The sequence below is a fragment of the Nomia melanderi genome, chromosome 14 (assembly GCF_051020985.1).
Source record: "Nomia melanderi isolate GNS246 chromosome 14, iyNomMela1, whole genome shotgun sequence".
NCBI classification, from domain to species: Eukaryota; Metazoa; Arthropoda; class Insecta; order Hymenoptera; family Halictidae; genus Nomia; species Nomia melanderi.
Genome location: NC_135012.1, coordinates 5,439,526 through 5,456,455, shown reverse-complemented (window position 1 = coordinate 5,456,455; position 16,930 = coordinate 5,439,526). Strand labels below are relative to the sequence as shown.

General features: G+C 35.4%; 4 protein-coding genes and 1 non-coding gene across 10 annotated transcripts; 3 read left to right on the top strand and 2 right to left on the bottom strand.

The window, feature by feature from the left end:
- Window positions 1-109: 109 nt before the first annotated feature.
- ND-PDSW (NADH dehydrogenase (ubiquinone) PDSW subunit) lies at window positions 110-1,472 on the bottom strand. The gene is made up of 5 exons (XM_031977138.2): window positions 1,347-1,472; window positions 911-1,172; window positions 693-828; window positions 397-533; window positions 110-314 (listed from the first exon to the last, which is right to left on the bottom strand). Exons 2-5 carry the CDS (start codon window positions 990-992, stop codon window positions 205-207), a joined length of 465 nt encoding a protein of 154 aa, XP_031832998.1. The 5' UTR covers window positions 993-1,172; window positions 1,347-1,472; the 3' UTR covers window positions 110-204.
- A 136-nt stretch (window positions 1,473-1,608) lies between these two features.
- Window positions 1,609-5,260, top strand: RpL3 (ribosomal protein L3). The gene is made up of 8 exons (XM_031977137.2): window positions 1,609-1,714; window positions 2,083-2,275; window positions 3,207-3,375; window positions 3,637-3,772; window positions 3,853-4,039; window positions 4,253-4,455; window positions 4,665-4,820; window positions 5,006-5,260. The coding sequence occupies exons 1-8, from the start codon at window positions 1,712-1,714 to the stop codon at window positions 5,204-5,206; spliced, it is 1,248 nt and encodes a 415-aa protein (XP_031832997.1). The 5' UTR covers window positions 1,609-1,711; the 3' UTR covers window positions 5,207-5,260.
- Window positions 1,937-2,013, top strand: LOC116427220 (small nucleolar RNA U43). Its single transcript, XR_004235050.1, has one exon. It is a non-coding gene; the product is annotated as a small nucleolar RNA U43 (small nucleolar RNA).
- A 1,741-nt stretch (window positions 5,261-7,001) lies between the features above and the next one.
- LOC116427204 (ciliogenesis and planar polarity effector 2) lies at window positions 7,002-16,476 on the bottom strand. Of its 6 annotated transcripts, none has more exons than XM_031977269.1 (5): window positions 16,349-16,476; window positions 8,024-8,156; window positions 7,661-7,926; window positions 7,465-7,601; window positions 7,002-7,373 (listed from the first exon to the last, which is right to left on the bottom strand). In XM_031977269.1, the coding sequence occupies exons 2-5, from the start codon at window positions 8,118-8,120 to the stop codon at window positions 7,166-7,168; spliced, it is 708 nt and encodes a 235-aa protein (XP_031833129.1). In that variant the 5' UTR covers window positions 8,121-8,156; window positions 16,349-16,476; the 3' UTR covers window positions 7,002-7,165. The 6 variants fall into 6 exon arrangements, with proteins under 6 accessions (XP_031833129.1, XP_076229914.1, XP_031833130.1 ...); XM_076373799.1 differs by lacking the exon at window positions 16,349-16,476 and adding an exon at window positions 12,835-12,972; XM_031977270.2 differs by lacking the exon at window positions 16,349-16,476 and adding an exon at window positions 9,033-9,314.
- On the top strand, window positions 8,723-15,336 carry LOC116427203 (uncharacterized). The gene is made up of 10 exons (XM_031977264.2): window positions 8,723-9,017; window positions 9,507-10,498; window positions 10,577-10,772; window positions 10,865-11,604; window positions 11,687-11,815; window positions 11,919-12,087; window positions 12,171-12,422; window positions 12,502-12,751; window positions 12,872-13,212; window positions 13,396-15,336. The coding sequence occupies exons 1-9, from the start codon at window positions 8,888-8,890 to the stop codon at window positions 13,173-13,175; spliced, it is 3,162 nt and encodes a 1,053-aa protein (XP_031833124.1). The 5' UTR covers window positions 8,723-8,887; the 3' UTR covers window positions 13,176-13,212; window positions 13,396-15,336.
- Window positions 16,477-16,930: the final 454 nt, after the last annotated feature.

The window sequence follows — 16,930 nt, the reverse complement described above, 5'->3', positions numbered from 1 at the left end:
TGGATGTTTTCATATCCTGTTGTAATAGAAAATGAGTAGACAGTCATTGATAAGGCATGTGTAAAATTGTATGAATTACAGAAAATTTTAATCATTATATAAGCAAAAAAAAATTAAAAATTTTTTTAATTTGTATATTTAATTCAACTTACAGAGTGTCTATACAATGGTACATATCTTACATGAATTATCAAGCTACAAAATTTAGTCTTTCATTCCGCTTCCAATAGGACCATGTCGTCGTTCCCAAGCCATACGATGTTTTTGCTTCATAAATGCATCTACTACGTTGATAGTGCAACCGAGGTCTCCATCTATAGTTAATAGAACATTCGTATTAAAGATTAATGTGTATAACATTTATTGCAAGATATTTAATAACATATATATGCTTGCATTTTATAAAATGGTTTGTAACAGCATCGTCATAGGTTTTTTTTAAATGGCCACAAAGCTGTAATTCCTCCATACTATTAAGTGCACATTCTTCGTATCGATTTCTTAGTATAAAAAGAATTTTGTCATCGACCTTTCTGCAAAGAAATCATATTTAAATTAAATTTTATGTATTTGTATCTTACAGTCCAAAGTCTTAGCTTAGATTCTAATAAAATGCACAATAAAATAAAAGAAACGTTTACTTAATAATAAGTTTAATTAATTATAAAGATTGATACTGAAACTGAAATTACTTATCCCGAAGAAATTGATGGTTTGCCTCAAAGTAACAGGCTACATCATCTACGTGACATTCATCAATTGTTGGAACTCGACGGAATTGTTGATGATAGTAGGGATATTTCTGCCTATTTGGCAGGACGATATTTTCTATTAAACGTAACCAGTTTATTTTTGTAACCCATTATAGACATGTTACATCAACATAACCAATTAATTGACTAGGTAATACCTCGAAACCAGATCACTGGTGCATCTAACATCCAAACGAAACCATCAACCAAACGAACTATCGGACCTGGCTTTTTCTCCATTTGAATGGCAACAATTTATACACAAAGTTAACGAAAATTATTTAGTTCACTCGAACCTTTACTTGACGTCACAACGCCTTCAGGCCAAAGACGACGAGACGTTGTAAAAGATCAATTATCCGAATGGTTATTACAAGTGATAAATTTGATTCAATGATCTACCTGTTTTATACATTTGTCCTATTACGTAAAATTCAGAATTATAAAAAATGTAATAAATTTCAAAAAATCTCTTATTTTATATAGAATTTTTAAATATAGTAAATATAGTTCTATTTTATTGCAGATTTTATAAACTAGTTCGTAAAAATCAACGAGTTGTATAAATATTTGCAATTAAATCATTTTATTTACATGTAAATGCTGTGCAATATCGGTTTTATTTGTTATTTTTTGACTTTATTTTTTCTTCGTAAACTATTTTCTGAAGTTTTAGAGAATCGCGAGATAGCATACTACATTTTATTTGACATTATATATATATATGTATATATATAATGTCAAATTAAATTAGAAATTTTATTTATAAGTAAATAACATATAATGCTCAAAAAATAAAATGGCGTGTTTTAAATAAATAAATATTCACATAGCTCAATACACTAATTGTCCCTAGATTTAGAGATATTTTCCTCGTTATATTGCAAGTCTGACGCGCTTCATCCATATAAAAGCGATTCTAACGGAAGCAGTCCTCCATTTTCATCGTTGCGAGTACCATGGTGAGTACGTTGTTTGTATCTCCAAAAATCTAGCTAATCCTTAACGGTTTTTTGTCAAATTTAAAATTTTGCTATAGCGTAATCTTTTTACTATCTGTTCAATAAAATATTCGTTACTCTAGAGCTAGTTTTTAGTATGTAACAATTTAATTGTGATATTTCGTGATCTCGATACGATTGAATATGTTGACCACGTGTTCAGAACTTTTTTTCCCGTATTAAATGATGATACCACTAGTGTACAGTTTATGGTTTTCAACTGAATAATCTTGCTGAAAATCCTAGGGCGGTCTGATTTCTAAATAATTCGAACACCTCGTTCTATTTAGTTGTTTCATATATTTAATATTAGATTTCGTTGCAAACAGTCGCACAGGAAGTTCAGTGCTCCCCGCCATGGGTCTATGGGATTCTATCCTAAAAAAAGATCCCAGCGTCACCGTGGGAAAGTAAAGGCATTCCCCAAGGATGACCCGAGCAAACCAGTCCATTTGACTGCTTTTGTTGGTTATAAGGCTGGCATGACCCACGTGGTCAGGGAAGCTGATCGGCCAGGATCAAGTGAGTAACAAATTCCATGAGTTTCTTTCGATTCGAATACAGGGTGAATCACGAATCGTGGTCGGTAGAGATTACTTTGTTATTAGCAGTCCGATCGAAAACGTTATCAGCTTTTACATGGTTTCAAGAGAACTTTAACATAATTATAAAAAATTGTTTGTTAACTTTTTGTTTTGTATTTTTTCAAGGTCATGAATTTTTTTTTTGTAAATAAACAATTTTTTACGCTAATCTGTTAGAGGATTTCAAGACGAATTCGGAAATCGAAAACATTTTCAATCGGACTGCTAATAGAGTAATCTCTACTAATCGCGATTCATGATTCACTCTGAATATGCCTGCTTTTTTTAATTTTAAGATTATAGTACAGTTTTTAACTCTTCGAATGCTGCATATTCCTAGCCGAAACGTTTCGCGTGGAGAGAATTTTTTTAGTTTAGGTTGTCGTTTGTAGATCCGTGAATTATATTCGTACAAGGCGTAATTAAATTGTAATCGTAATTCCTCAGTTTTGTCAAATTGAATAATGCTAAGAAACATCTATATTAATGTCTTAAACTCATAATTGTTATCGTGGCATGTATGGAATCAAAAAGATTGAAAAATGTATGTATACATCCATGGCACTCAAAGAGTTAAATACCGACATGATGACCTTAGTTTGATAAACACAAAATTGTGTGGATCAACTTCGGTTGTGGTACAAGAGCTGCTTGACATTGTGCAGTATGGTCTTCGCCACAGTGTCGAATATTAGCTCTATGCCCTGTTTATACAGAGTGCAAGGAGGCACGGCATATTCCATAATCTCTTGGGAACCCATTGGGTGATGATCCTTGAGACAAACCATGTCTGGCACAGTTCTTTAATTTTAGACAAATATTATACTTCTGAATGAAACATTGATTCTAATACTTTGTGTATTTGTTAGAGGTGAACAAAAAGGAAATTGTGGAAGCAGTTACAATTCTTGAGACACCACCGATGATCGTGGTTGGTGTGGTTGGTTATACAGAAACTCCACATGGTCTGCGTGCTCTTACCACAGTTTGGGCAGAACATCTTTCTGAAGGTTGCCGTAGAAGGTTCTACAAGAATTGGTACGAAAACGTTTTCAGTTTTTTAATTTGATAATGATATTGATTCTCATGTACAACATATTAAAGTAATTTCATATTAGCTCTCCGCTCGTTTTGATGAGAGTATACATTTGAATTTAACCACAAAGAGAAATGTTCTTTGAGAGGTTGATTCAAAAACTGTGCACAGTCTCTGCTCTATATGAAGAGGCTGGCACGTTACAGATGGGTATCATTGTAGACGTATAGAGAAAAACAGCCATTACGGTTACTTTTCTACAGGTACAAGAGCAAAAAGAAGGCATTCACAAAAGCTTCCAAGAAATGGCAAGATGATCTTGGCCGTAAATCCATAGAAAATGACTTGAATAAAATCGTAAAGTACTGTAAAGTTGTAAGAGTTATTGCTCATACTCAGGTAATTTTTTAAATAGTTCATTATTTGAATTCAAGATTTATTATTATTCAATGTCTAATGTGTTATTTCTGTACAAACAGATGAGGTTGTTGAAACAACGTCAGAAGAAAGCACACATTATGGAGGTTCAATTGAACGGTGGAACTGTTAGAGATAAAGTTCAGTGGGCTCGTGAACATTTAGAAAAGCCTGTACCAGTGAATGATGTGTTCGCCCCAGACGAAATGATCGATGTAATTGGCGTGACAAAAGGAAAAGGGTACAAAGGTGAGTTCGATTAATAATTTTTCAATGAACTATGTATTTATATTTATGGACTATATGATGAATAAGCAGGATGTGTATTCATCTGATTTCTAACTGGTTTGAAGATATTATGCTTGCCTTCCTTCTGAAGTCCTTTGTTACGAAACCTTTGTTATTATAACTTTTCTTTAATGGTACATGCTAACTTTAAGTAACACGACCATGTACTTATAGGTGTCACATCACGTTGGCATACAAAGAAATTGCCACGCAAAACACATAAAGGTCTGAGGAAAGTAGCTTGTATCGGTGCTTGGCATCCAAGCCGCGTGTCATTCACTGTTGCACGTGCTGGTCAAAAAGGATATCACCATCGCACAGAAATGAATAAGAAGATCTACAGAATTGGACAAGGCATTCACACCAAGGATGGCAAGGTACTTTTTTGTGGCCTCTTTTTAATTTGCCTTGTTCCTCTGTTAGTCTTTACTGTTAAAGATTAATTTTTTTATACAAGGCAAATAATAACGCCTTGCAGTCATAGTGCCTAAAGACATGTATCTGTCACGCTTTAGGTCTCCAAAGCAAGCTACACAAATTTATTTTATTTATCACACGAGAATTGTATTTTAAATGTTCATTTCAGATCGTGAAGAACAATGCTTCAACCGAATATGATCGTACCGAAAAAACCATTACCCCTATGGGTGGCTTTCCTCATTATGGTGAAGTGAACAATGACTTCGTTATGATTAAAGGTTGCTGCATGGGACCGAAAAAACGTGTGATTACACTGCGCAAGGTAAATGATCACGATTATTTTATTCCTAAATTCTTTAAAAATTCTATGATGAATCAGTATAGAGCCAAGTATACACAATATATGAATCTCTATTGATATTTAATGATAGGACTGATATGTGTGATTAAATGCTAAGAAATTATATGTTGCAATATGGTTATAATATGAAGGATGTATATTTGCAGTCATTGCTGGTACACACCAAACGGTCTGCCTTGGAGAAGATCAGTCTGAAATTCATCGATACTAGCTCCAAATTCGGACATGGGCGCTTCCAAACCGCAGCCGACAAAGCTTCTTTCATGGGTCAACTTAAGAAAGATCGTATCCGTGAAGAACAGGCTAAAGCTACGACTTCGGCGCCATCAGCTACAGCTGCCCAGTAGAAATCACATTCACTTAGCGCTGTATGCAGTGGACAATAAAAGATTTTAAAGAAACTACAATTTCATTTCTTCAATTCCTTCTGTCCACATAAACAAACTCTGCAGTTCATTTTATAAAAATCTACAAGTATGCTATCAAATTATTTGACTGTTACCAAATCATGATTCATGTGATGAGTTCCATAATTTCTATAAAGTATGAAATCACAAAAACACATAATTATAAGTTTCAATTTTGTATTACGAAACCTTCCTAATACAAATGTTCGTAAATAGTGTAAAAAGCTTGTAAAGCTAAGAGACTACAGTTCGATAAAGAGAAGTTGAGATTTAGTTACGTCGCGATTTTGGTTGAGGGCGACAGTGTCGCCATCTAGCGGTAGGGTATTTTCAGAGTTTCTCCCTATACCCGCAATGTGTAAGACAAAGACGGAGATAGTGTGCGACAAGGACAGAGATAGCGTTGCCCGTGCCACCTACTTGGAAAAAGCATCTCATCAGTCCCTGGTACGTACGCGTGAAGCATGACAACCAAAGAGGCATCCGACAAGGATAAACATATGATTTGGCGGGAGAGAGACAAGGACGCACGATGGCGTCCGCACTGCTGCGCAATCGATGCAGAATTCATTAATAACTCGACTCCCACGAACGACTCGTTAACATTTACAATTGGAAATCGTAGAATGAACCTTTCTTTACTTTCCCCTATCACTTTTGATAGGATTTTGCTTTGCGTTAATTAATTATTAATTATTTTTCGAGACGATATCCCTGATATAATCTAAAATTTATTGACAGGTGTCGAGAAAATAATTAATTTATATTATTAATAGACGTAAAGGGTGAAAGGGTAATTTTCTAGTGTTGGTTTCAGTCACGTTCGAGTCGTAATTAATGAGTTATTAGCGATTTTCGAATAGGTTGTTTGCGTTGTGCAGGGTCTTGCTTATTGCGTTTCTTATAGAAGGCGATGAACCCATCCGAAAATCGCTAATAGCTCATTAATTACGCTTCATACGTGACTAAAGCCGATACTAGAAAATTTCTAGAGGTCCACTCTAATTTTTTCGATCATAAAAGTTCACTGATTATGTCCATTAACTATGAAAATTAATTATTTCCTCTACACCTGTCAATAAATTCCAGATTATCTCGGGATATCGTCTCGAAAAATATTTACTAACTAATTAACGCGAAGCAAAATCCTATCAAAAATGATAGGGGAAAATAGAGGAAGGTCTATTCTACGATTTCCAATTGTAAATATTAACGAGTCATTCATGGGAGTCGAGTTATTAATGAATTCTGCATCGATTGCGCAGCAGTGCGGACGCCATCGTGCGTCCTTGTCTCTCTCCCGCCAAATCATATGTTTATCCTTGTCGGATGCCTCTTTGGTTGTCATGCTTCACGCGTACGTACCAGGGACTGATGAGATGCTTTTTCCAAGTAGGTGGCACGGGCAACGCTATCTCTGTCCTTGTCGCACACTATCTCCGTCTTTGTCTTACACATTGCGGGTATAGGGAGAAACTCTGAAAATACCCTACCGCTAGATGGCGACACTGTCGCCCTCAACCAAAATCGTCTATCCTTGTCGCACCGTCGCTATGTCCTTGTCTTACTCATTACGGAGATAGGAAAAGCGCTCTTTTACCATGTTCATTGCAGTTATTATTATTACATTTATATTAACTATGATTTACATGAAGTGTATCATCAACTGTTTGTTTCTTAACTTTATTTTAAGACATCAGTGTTAACAGTTCGGTATAAATAAAGGAATCTTACATAAATCAAAATATATTATTTTATTTTTCATGTTATTACACTTTTAGTCATCTTATTTATCTTACAAGGAATATTGATACACGAAAAAGAGTTTTGAAATTTGTTTCTGATTAGTATTGACAAAGAAAAATATACCAGCACAAAATTAAATCATTAATTACTGCCCTAATTCTGTCCCATTTGCTTAGATATGAACTCTTTATCTCTGTTCCAAAGTATACTGCATATAGCATTCAACTGATACGAACAATCAAATATTTCAGATCTGGTGGACAATTTATTGATATCGAGCCTAATTACTTTAACTTTCCATTTGTCCTCGAACTCCTTGATCCTTGCATCGTCTACTGTAGAGCTTGACCACGGTTTAAATCTATAAAAGATTTACCAAATTGTGATTACAAAACATCCAAGATATCTAAGATGCAATTGAAAAAAGAAACTGTGGGAGAGTATGAAATTACTTAGTTCCTATAACTATATTAGCAGGTTTTTCCTTTATAGCTGCCATTGTATTCATCAAATATGGAACATCATTAAATCCTGTGGCATCATCGAAACAGAACACAGAGCATATAGCATCAACTTTGTCCTTGCATGCCTAAAAATATAAATGCCTGTGATTTATGCTTCTACAGAATTTCAAGACATCTTACATACAGGCAATATGTGATTATATTTTTTAATACTTGTCTCTGAAGTATCCCAAAACTGTAACTTAAACAATACAACTTTATCCCATATTTTAACTGGCCAAAAAACATTTGTTTTCTTTATTCCATTTGTTTCTATGTAATTATTAGATTCTTGTATGCCACCGAGACGTGCTACAACAGATGTTTTTCCTACTCCTGATCTACCAACCATGAAGATTTTATAAGTCACTTCTTCGATTGAAGATGGTAGAGGCGGTCTTTCAAGTATACCTACAAAAACATTACAAAATGTCAATATACAAATTATAAACATGAAATAAAAATTTATGAAGATACAAATTTCTTATTCAGTGATTTTAGTATTTACCATAGAATCTCCTTTTTTTTGATGTGTTTACATAAAAATGATGTACCAATGATTCTCCTTCTACTGAATGTAACCAGTTTACGTTTATCGCATTCATGATCACCGTACCCTCTTTAACAATGGCCTCTTCTTTCTTGAAACATTGACAAACAACCTGATAAACACGCTTTTCTCCTTTTTTTTACGGATCCAAATAATCGGATCATTCCTAGTGAACTAAAATACAACGTAATGTTTACACGAGTATCAAGCATAAAGAGTGACTTACGATTAAGCCGACAAACTTTACCGGTGTATTTAAAACATTTATAAAATACAGGTAAAAAATGTTATACGCACGGTGGCCCTTTACTTAAATATATTTATGACTTTGTCTAACTGCATAGAAAAAGTTTTAAAAAGGATAGATCAAGTATGACAAACATAATCATAAATGTGTCAGTATTTTAATCCACATCCCACCAGGAGATCTGAATCGACTTATTGTTTATACAACACTTTTCCAGTGTAACCTCTTGAATTAGCTGGTAAAGTTTTTCAGTTAAATCGAAGTACTACACCCTATATATAGTACTTATCAACCAATAGGGAGAAGTCCCGCCTTAAGAAAACCAATAAGATATCTCCTGGTATATCAATGCGAATGGGGACAAATAATTCCATTAGCAGTGAAGTTGGCGTTAGTTTGAACGAATGCCACATTGACCAATAAAATCCGTTTACAACACGTAACGCGTTGTTTGCAGTTGCGTCGCCATATTGTATATTTAACGCGGGTTTACTGGCGCGTGTATGGGCTTTCTGTAACATTTTCTACCGAATAAAAGCGCGTGGATTAAAAATTGTTGTCGAATTTCACGCGCAATGGATCCGGAAAAATTGAAAGTGGTCGAGTTAAGGACAGAACTTTCACAGCGTGGACTCGATACGAAAGGCGTCAAGTCAGTGCTCGTTGAAAGACTTCGTAAAGCATTACAAGAAGAAAATGCGAGTCGTAAGTTACATTTACTTTCCCTATTTAATAGTCTTTCGCGTGCTTTAAGCGTGTCCACACGCGTTCTTTGTCGTATAACGGTCGACGCGTCCGTTCATTCCAATGTTGACAAACATTCGAATCAGGTGATAGTTGCCCTACCAACGAATCGAGTGGTACGTCGTTCGACAACTAAACATTAAATTAAAACAATCCGAACTGTTTATTCGGTGTCGCTGAAAGCAGTGAACGATTGTAGTGTAATTATTTTTTGTATTTTAATAAAAAATCACGCGCGAACTTCACATTTTTATTTCGTGTTTACATATGTTCCTGCGCGCGACGCTTCTTGAAAATTGTTTTCACAATTAATCGATAACGTTCTTTCTAAAGTTTACCTTGGTTGTTTTCATTGTTAATTCTTGCAATGTTTTAATCGAAAAATCTATATTTGTCAAAAAGTTCACTTCCTACACATGTAATTTTATAAATGTTATTCATATATCATAGAGGAAGACCAAGGGAAAGCAAGCACTAATGCAGAAAATGCGTATGACACAGCCATTCAAGAGAATGATGAAAAATCGTCAGAATCTGCAAAAGTACCACAGACGCCAAAAAAATCTAGTAGATTATCTAAAAGTGTAGTACCAGTAACACCACGCGAAACTCCTGGAGCTAAGAAACGGAGAACATCTAGGGTCTCTTCGTACGCTTCTAGGAAACGAACTTCTCCAAAGAAATCAGATCAAAATGATGCGTCTCGCGAATCATCACCCACAGTATCAGAACCAGCTTTACAGGAGGAAGCTGTTATACCAGAAGAAACGATTGGACAGGATGAAATTACCTCACAGGATGAAAAGTCTGACTCATTAGAGAGAATGGAAGTGACAGAAACAAAAGAATCACTGCCAGAAGTAGAAACCGAAAGTTCAAATGTAAAAGAAGCTGTTAAAGTCATAGATGAAACAAAAAATAACAAGATTGAATCAGAAGTGGAACAAGTATGTAAATCAAAATCACCTGTAAAAAGTAATACGAATGAAAATTTGTCTGTGAAGAAATCCGAAGAAGACTTAGATAATACGGATCAAGCGGAACAACCAGCAGAGCTTGTTTCGGTAAAAGAGACATTGGAAAGTACAGAGGCCTTAAATGAGACCAAACATAGCGAGGCAGATGTGGTGAAGAATGATGAGTCAGAATCAGTTAATGAAGAAGATAAGATAGATCATGTTAAGGAAGATACCACTGACAATGATAAAATAAATCTAGAAGCAGCAAACAGTGCGCAAATTGTAGAACCTGTTAATAATGCTAAGATCAATGACATTCCTGAAACAGAAGCACCAACAGACGATTTGCTTGACCAAGAACAAAATGCTGACGAGAATGAGAATGACGAAGCGAAACTTGAAGATATTTCAATGGAGGAGCAAAACATTTTATCGGATAACGAGAAAATACTGGAAGATGTTAACAACGACAAAGAAGAACAGGTACATATGAATAATTTAATTTGTGTTTATAAAAATGATGATTTTTAATCATTGAATTGTTTTCATTTACATGGAAAGGATACAGAAATGACAGAGATAAAAGCTGAAGAAGATGCGGATATAGATTTGAAGGAAGAAAATAAAAATGACGAAGAAATGGATAGAAAACGAAAAAGATCCCCTAGTCCTATGGATGATCGCGAAGAATCACCAGCATTGGAAGTTATCGAGAATGAACCTGAAATCGACGATACTGCTTTAGTTTTATCTTGGTGTAAGTTTTTATGCGAACTGCGACAGTAGAATTCCGTATTTTTGTGTAATTGTACTCGATGATCTTGATATAACGACATTCTCTCTTTTCAGATGATTCGGATTTAAATCTTGTTATCGATAAGGACGGATTTTTCACTGCTACCCCGATGCATAATGATGGCTTTTTGCACATGTGGGCTGGGGCAAGAGCTTCATATGGTTTCCTTCGTGGGAAAGTTTATTACGAAGCGAAAATAGTGGATCTCTGTCCCATTGATACGGAAAATGAAGAATATCCGCACATACTTAGAATTGGTTGGTCTACTCTATACACGTCGATGCAATTAGGGGAAGAGAAGCATAGTTTCGGATACAGTAGTACCGGCAAAAAATTAACGAACAACCAATACGAAGAGTATGGACTTCAGTTCGGTAAAGATGATGTTATTGGATGTTACCTTGATGCAACATCCGAAAGCAATATCGTGTTATCATATACTGTAAATGGGAAAGACCAAGGAACTGCATTTAACGTCAGTAAAGAAGAACTTAGCGACAAACCATTGTTCCCCCACATTTTGAGCAAGAACTGCAGCTTCGCTTGTAATTTCGGCCAAGAGAAACCGTGGGCTGAAGAAGTTCTGGAAGGCTACATTTCAATTGGAAATATGGAGTCTCAGTATAAAATACCTGGTCCACGGAGACCCGACAAAAGGGAAGAATGCGAAGTAATAATGATGTGCGGATTACCCGCTTGTGGGAAAACTACTTGGGCAACGAAACATGCGGCTGAACAACCTCATAAAATGTACAATGTTTTAGGACTTGGTAGTCTAATCGATAAGATAAAAGTACGTGCTTTAAACGACTTAATAGATATACATATGATTTGTTGTATATTCCTTATTCTACATTTCAACAATGTTACTTCAGGATTCAGACTTGTCTTACAAAGAGAACAACAATGATCAATGGGAGATTCTTATCGATAAATGTACGCGCGCATTAGACAAATTACTGGAGATGGCTCCAACTAGAAGGCGCAACTATATACTAGATCAGGTATGTACGTGATGTTTCGTATCTTCGTCATTTCGAACGTCTTCAATTGATATTGTGACATTCAACTCGTAATATAACTATGTCTCATTAAATCTTGGCGCAGGCAAACGTATATCCTTCCGCACAAAGACGTAAAATGAAGACTTTCGGTGGATACCAGAGGAAAGCGGTAGTATTGGTGCCATCCGAAGAAGAATATAAATCGCGTGTTGCTAAGCACAAACCAATCGAAGGCAAAGAACCTACAGAGTCTATGTTAATGGAAATGAAAGGTATGTTAGTGTGAATTACGCTGAGACATTCGAATATATTCACTCGTAAACTTTTACTTATACAGCGTCGTATGTCGGTTTAGCAAATTTCAGAGCTCCGGTCATCGGTGAATCTTTCGACACAATTGATTGGATCGAGCTCAATCAAGAGGAGGGTGAGAAACTTATAGGGAAATACAATAAAGAGGCGAAAGAAGCCGGTTATGGTCTGCAGCAAGCGAGTAAAAGACCGCGACTTGAATCAAGACCAGAGAACTCCCGAGAAAATCGTAACGCGCGACACAATCGTGATAACCGTGATGTTCGAGATTATCGCGACAGGCGAGGCAATAATTGTAAGCATTGTAATTAGAGTGAGAGATGTAATAACGTGGAAAACATGAAGATAACTAGAAACGTGTTTAATGTTCATAGATTCTGAGAGGAATCGTACTCCTGGCTGGCGGGGTGGTAGCAATATGGGCTGGAGAGACAGGCCTCAAAGGGGTGGACACATGAGACACGGTGGTGGTTATGGTCCACCAGTATCGTGGAGAGGAAGAGGAGCACCTATACCGCTCGTACATCGTGGAATGGACAGAAGAGGCGGCAGCATGGACAGGAGAATGGGAAACGATAGAGGTCGACCTTTGGGTTCCCGTCAGGGTGGCTGGGCTCCAATGGGGTAATTAGAGTTTCGAGTTTTTTTGATTTCTCATGTTTCTTTGAAAAGGAAAGAATTATGCGCGTCAATGGCAATATGCTTACGTATCAAATAAGATGAGATTCTTTGTTTCCTTGCAAGAAATTATTCAGGGTCGCAACAATCTTGGAACCACCAACCAAGTTGGTCGAGTGGTCAAGGATGGGGCCAAAATAACTGGGCATCATCGCAGCAATGGGGAGGAAACTGGAAGAACTACGGTCAACAGAACTCTTATAATCAACAGGGTTACGGTAATGGTAGCTGGAATAGTTGGAATCAGCAGCAGTATTACAGTCAGTATTGGGGCCAACAACAACAGCAGTCTCAGCAACAGCAACAGCAACAACAACAACAGGGCAGTCAGACTACCGCAAGCGGGGATCAAACTGTAAACAAACAATAATTCACCCTGATAAATGTCACAAGGGTGGAATAGTGAGGTATTATGAATGACTGTAATTCTATTTTCGTAAAAAGAAATCAAAAGAACTGTTGGTCCTTTAAAGTAACTATATGCGCCTGAAGAAATTCTCCCCAAAAGGGAGTCGAATCGCATGCTGTAGTAAGACAATAAGGTTCACGTCACGAGATTTTTTTAACATTATTCTGATTTGCTTTTGCAGGCAAACACGGTGGATAATGTAAAAACTGCTTTAGCTGGTGATTCCACGATAGGATATAGTCTCCCTCGAAACAAAAGAAAGAAAAAAAAAAAGAAATCAACGAGGGTATATGAAAAAAAAACGTACTCCCAATCTTGAGTGTCATCGATATCAGATAATGGTATTGATCGCACGAACGCAGATAAATGGACAAATTTTTCCACGACAATATATTTGCGATTTTTTGTTGGTATATCGTACGATATACAAATTCCAAAGTAATTGCAAGTTCATGAATCAAGCATCAATTTAGATTTGTCGCGTGAAGGCACCGTTACACATGCACCATGAAATGATTTGCATTACGAAGTGCGGTAAAATAATGAAATATAAATTGTAAGCATTATGTAATTACAATGTCAGATTGATTTTCTTGGAAGAGAAACTTTTGTCGCGACGCAAACAAATTCAAATTACGTATATACTTTTTGAACGAACAAAAGGGGGTAACTTATATAGTATAATGTCTTGTAACGTCTTTTGAATGAAAAGACCAAATGTCAAGAGGAAACGAGTATCACGTATGGGTATATTATACAGTTAACAAAAGAGAAAAAAAAACAGAAAAATAAAAGATTTAAAATACTTGCAACGGTATATCGCTCTCGGAAAAGAATCGTGTAAATATGTACAGATTTTCAAACGTATTACACGGACCGTTTATTGGAAATCTATTTATACATGTATTAAGCGAAGTACCATGTAATAAGGGGGGAAAAAAAGAAAGAAACAGATCTAAGTTTTCGATAACAGATGAGAGTGATATTGTGTATGATTTTATCTTATCTTTCTATACGAACGACAGCACTGTACAAAAAAAGAGAGTATCGTGTCACGAATAAATTATTAGACCTGATTTATATTTATCCGCGTTTTATTAAACAAGTCGAATTCGCGACACTTGGTAGAATGATGTTTCATACGTTCGAACAGAAATTCTATTTTGTAACTGTGTCATGTTGTTCCATGATCAAAAAATATGTGTTTGTTACCCAACGTTACTTTCTCCTCCTCTGTCCTTTTCCTTTTTCTTTTCATCGAATCGTGCCGTGGTCACGTACCTTTCTCCATGTTTTATCTTTATTGCCCTCGGTTGTACGTTTGGAATAGCAGCAAATAGTACCTACATCTTTTTATACGTTCTTCTCGATTTTAACGAAAAATTGATAGCTCAATGGTTACAGGATGATTGTCTCTTTTACCTCCTTTTTCTTTTTAAGTCTTATGTACAGTGAATGTGACTTCGAATTAAGGTACTTTGTCGAAGCACAGAACAGTGTAAATATTATTCCTGGCAAAGTGTATTCGATCAACTGAGTTCATATGATTGTTATGAATATTTGCTGAACAGTTGAAAGGTTGATTTTACATTTGTTTCAAATTATACAATCTGAACATTTGAGAAAGTAACTTCTTTCAATGCATAAATATGATATATTACCAACGTTTTTTTTTCTTCTAATTTCCTTGTTTTTATATTTTGTAAATAATTGAAGATATTTATTTAAGTGTTAATGTTTTACTCACATAAGAATGATTAATGCATTTCGTTTCTTTCACTGTTTGTGAAAAGTACGTTACTAGTGTTCTGCATCGGATGTTTAATTCGATCAAATACTTTTGCCAGGTTTCAGTGGATTAAAGAGAATGTGGTAAAAAAAATAAGAAACGTAGAGTATGTGCTTCGCAAATGCGCGAGTTACCACGATTCGAAGTCGATTACGATCAAAAAGTACTACGTTGCGACGAATCGCGAGTCTATGAACAAAATTTGTTTTTTTTTTCTCTTCCGGTCGAATAGAATGATAGTTATAAAAAAATTGCTAATCGCAATCGGAGAATTTACTTGTTGACAAAAGTGTACAAACTTAAATCGTAAAAATAAAAAATATCTTCTATTTATTTGGAGTTTAAACTATTTACAACCCAGATAGGATCAGCGCTCTATTACCTGCTAGAAATATCCTGTAACAGTAATTCAGTCTTCACGCATACTTAACGTAAATTAGTCAACGATTACGCTGACTTTGTTGGTCTACGGACAAGAATTGTAAATTAATTCAACATGATTTACATGAACGCGTTGCAATTTATCCGACAATATTTGTAACGCATTCTTGGAATCGCACGGACATTTTGATCGAAGGGAGAACTACGTGATTTCCATAGTACTTCTTATTTTAAAGAAATATTGGGTCTCTGCAATTCATTTCGCAGAAGAAGCTGCGATAGTTCTATTTTGCGTGAAAACTATCAAACCATCGTTTCAAAGTAACTTTTCATCTCGTGAAAATGTAAAGCTATATTATACATATATATATATAAATTTATATATAAAAATTTATTTATATATAAATAATATTTTAATATAATATAAATTACATATATATAAATTTATATATTTATATTAATGTGATAGTTTCTTCAGAGACGAATATGCCGTTAAATCAAATGTATTAAAAAAAGATTCATGTGCTATAGCTGAAGGAACAAATTATGAATTTCTACCCAAGTACAAAAATAATTTATAAGTAACTTCGTCGTCCCGAACGACAACCCGCTCTCTGGTGGGTGACGGTGAAACAATACAATTATAGAAGTTAAACGCAGTACCATTTCCATGCGACAAAACATCTCGGATACAGTGCAGAAATTGATTAAAAAAAAAAACATGATGTAAACAAGATTTATGCGTATTAAATAGCGTTTAATTGTATGTATTTACTAACTGCATAATGTAATAATAAATACGAAATCCTGCGTATATTCGTTATAGCAACGATTAGCTATGTTCGATCGCGAGCAATAATAAATTAAATATGTTAGTAGAGTTTCATCTATTAATTTAAAAACCTATATATATATTACACTTAATTCAAATAACACTGGGCTTATGAAAAATATATAATGATACTTTTGTGCAATAAAGCCTCGCATGTACTCAATTTTCGTTCTTGTCGGTCTATTCTCGCTCCCTTTACATGCGGCTGAACTATACACTCGCGCACGCGTCCCGCTGACCCTCGATCATTCCGATCCTCGGGTGCAGCGTATAATTTGTACACTTAAGTGTATATTTGTTACGAAAGAAATTTACAAATACTTTTATACAATTTCGCGATTCTAATTATATTAGAATTCTACGAGGAGTTAACAGCTCTTGTTAGATCCAAATTTAATAGACACGTTGTTTCGCGTACGGAATCAGATTCCCGATTCAAGTCGATCCGTTTTACGAAAACAAATCACCCTCTACTCGATGGAAACATACTTATAATTCTTGACGCGGCACAAGAGTTTGAGATACTCTAGTAAACGATCTCGTATTATCTTCTCGCCGGATTGCGCAACACGCACGATATACTCCGCGCGCGGAAACGGTGGAGAAAAAGCTAATACGAGATAGCGAAACGATAATGCTAAGAAACTGTAAAAGATTTCGATTATACGTATCTGTCTATAGTCTGAAATTTTCTACAGCTTCACACTTGTAAAA

Bases quoted from the DNA above. Each gene is read 5' to 3' on its own strand.
- ND-PDSW (XM_031977138.2), bottom strand. From the start codon at position 992: ATGGAGAAAAAGCCAGGTCCGATAGTTCGTTTGGTTGATGGTTTCGTT. The intron at 829-910 runs GTATTACCTAGT...TACGTTTAATAG, and splicing joins ACCAGTGATCTGGTTTCGAG to AAAATATCGTCCTGCCAAAT. The intron at 315-396 runs GCAAGCATATAT...TATTAACTATAG, and splicing joins TACAAACCATTTTATAAAAT to ATGGAGACCTCGGTTGCACT.
- RpL3 (XM_031977137.2), top strand. The intron at 4,456-4,664 runs GTACTTTTTTGT...TGTTCATTTCAG, and splicing joins TTCACACCAAGGATGGCAAG to ATCGTGAAGAACAATGCTTC. The intron at 4,821-5,005 runs GTAAATGATCAC...GTATATTTGCAG, and splicing joins GTGTGATTACACTGCGCAAG to TCATTGCTGGTACACACCAA.
- LOC116427204 (XM_031977269.1), bottom strand. From the start codon at position 8,120: ATGAATGCGATAAACGTAAACTGGTTACATTCAGTAGAAGGAGAATCA. The intron at 7,927-8,023 runs GTAAATACTAAA...ATGTTTTTGTAG, and splicing joins AAAAAAAAGGAGATTCTATG to GTATACTTGAAAGACCGCCT. The intron at 7,602-7,660 runs GTATGTAAGATG...TTATATTTTTAG, and splicing joins AATATAATCACATATTGCCT to GCATGCAAGGACAAAGTTGA.
- LOC116427203 (XM_031977264.2), top strand. From the start codon at position 8,888: ATGGATCCGGAAAAATTGAAAGTGGTCGAGTTAAGGACAGAACTTTCA. The intron at 12,088-12,170 runs GTATGTTAGTGT...ATGTCGGTTTAG, and splicing joins TATGTTAATGGAAATGAAAG to CAAATTTCAGAGCTCCGGTC. The intron at 12,752-12,871 runs GTAATTAGAGTT...TTTCCTTGCAAG, and splicing joins GGTGGCTGGGCTCCAATGGG to AAATTATTCAGGGTCGCAAC.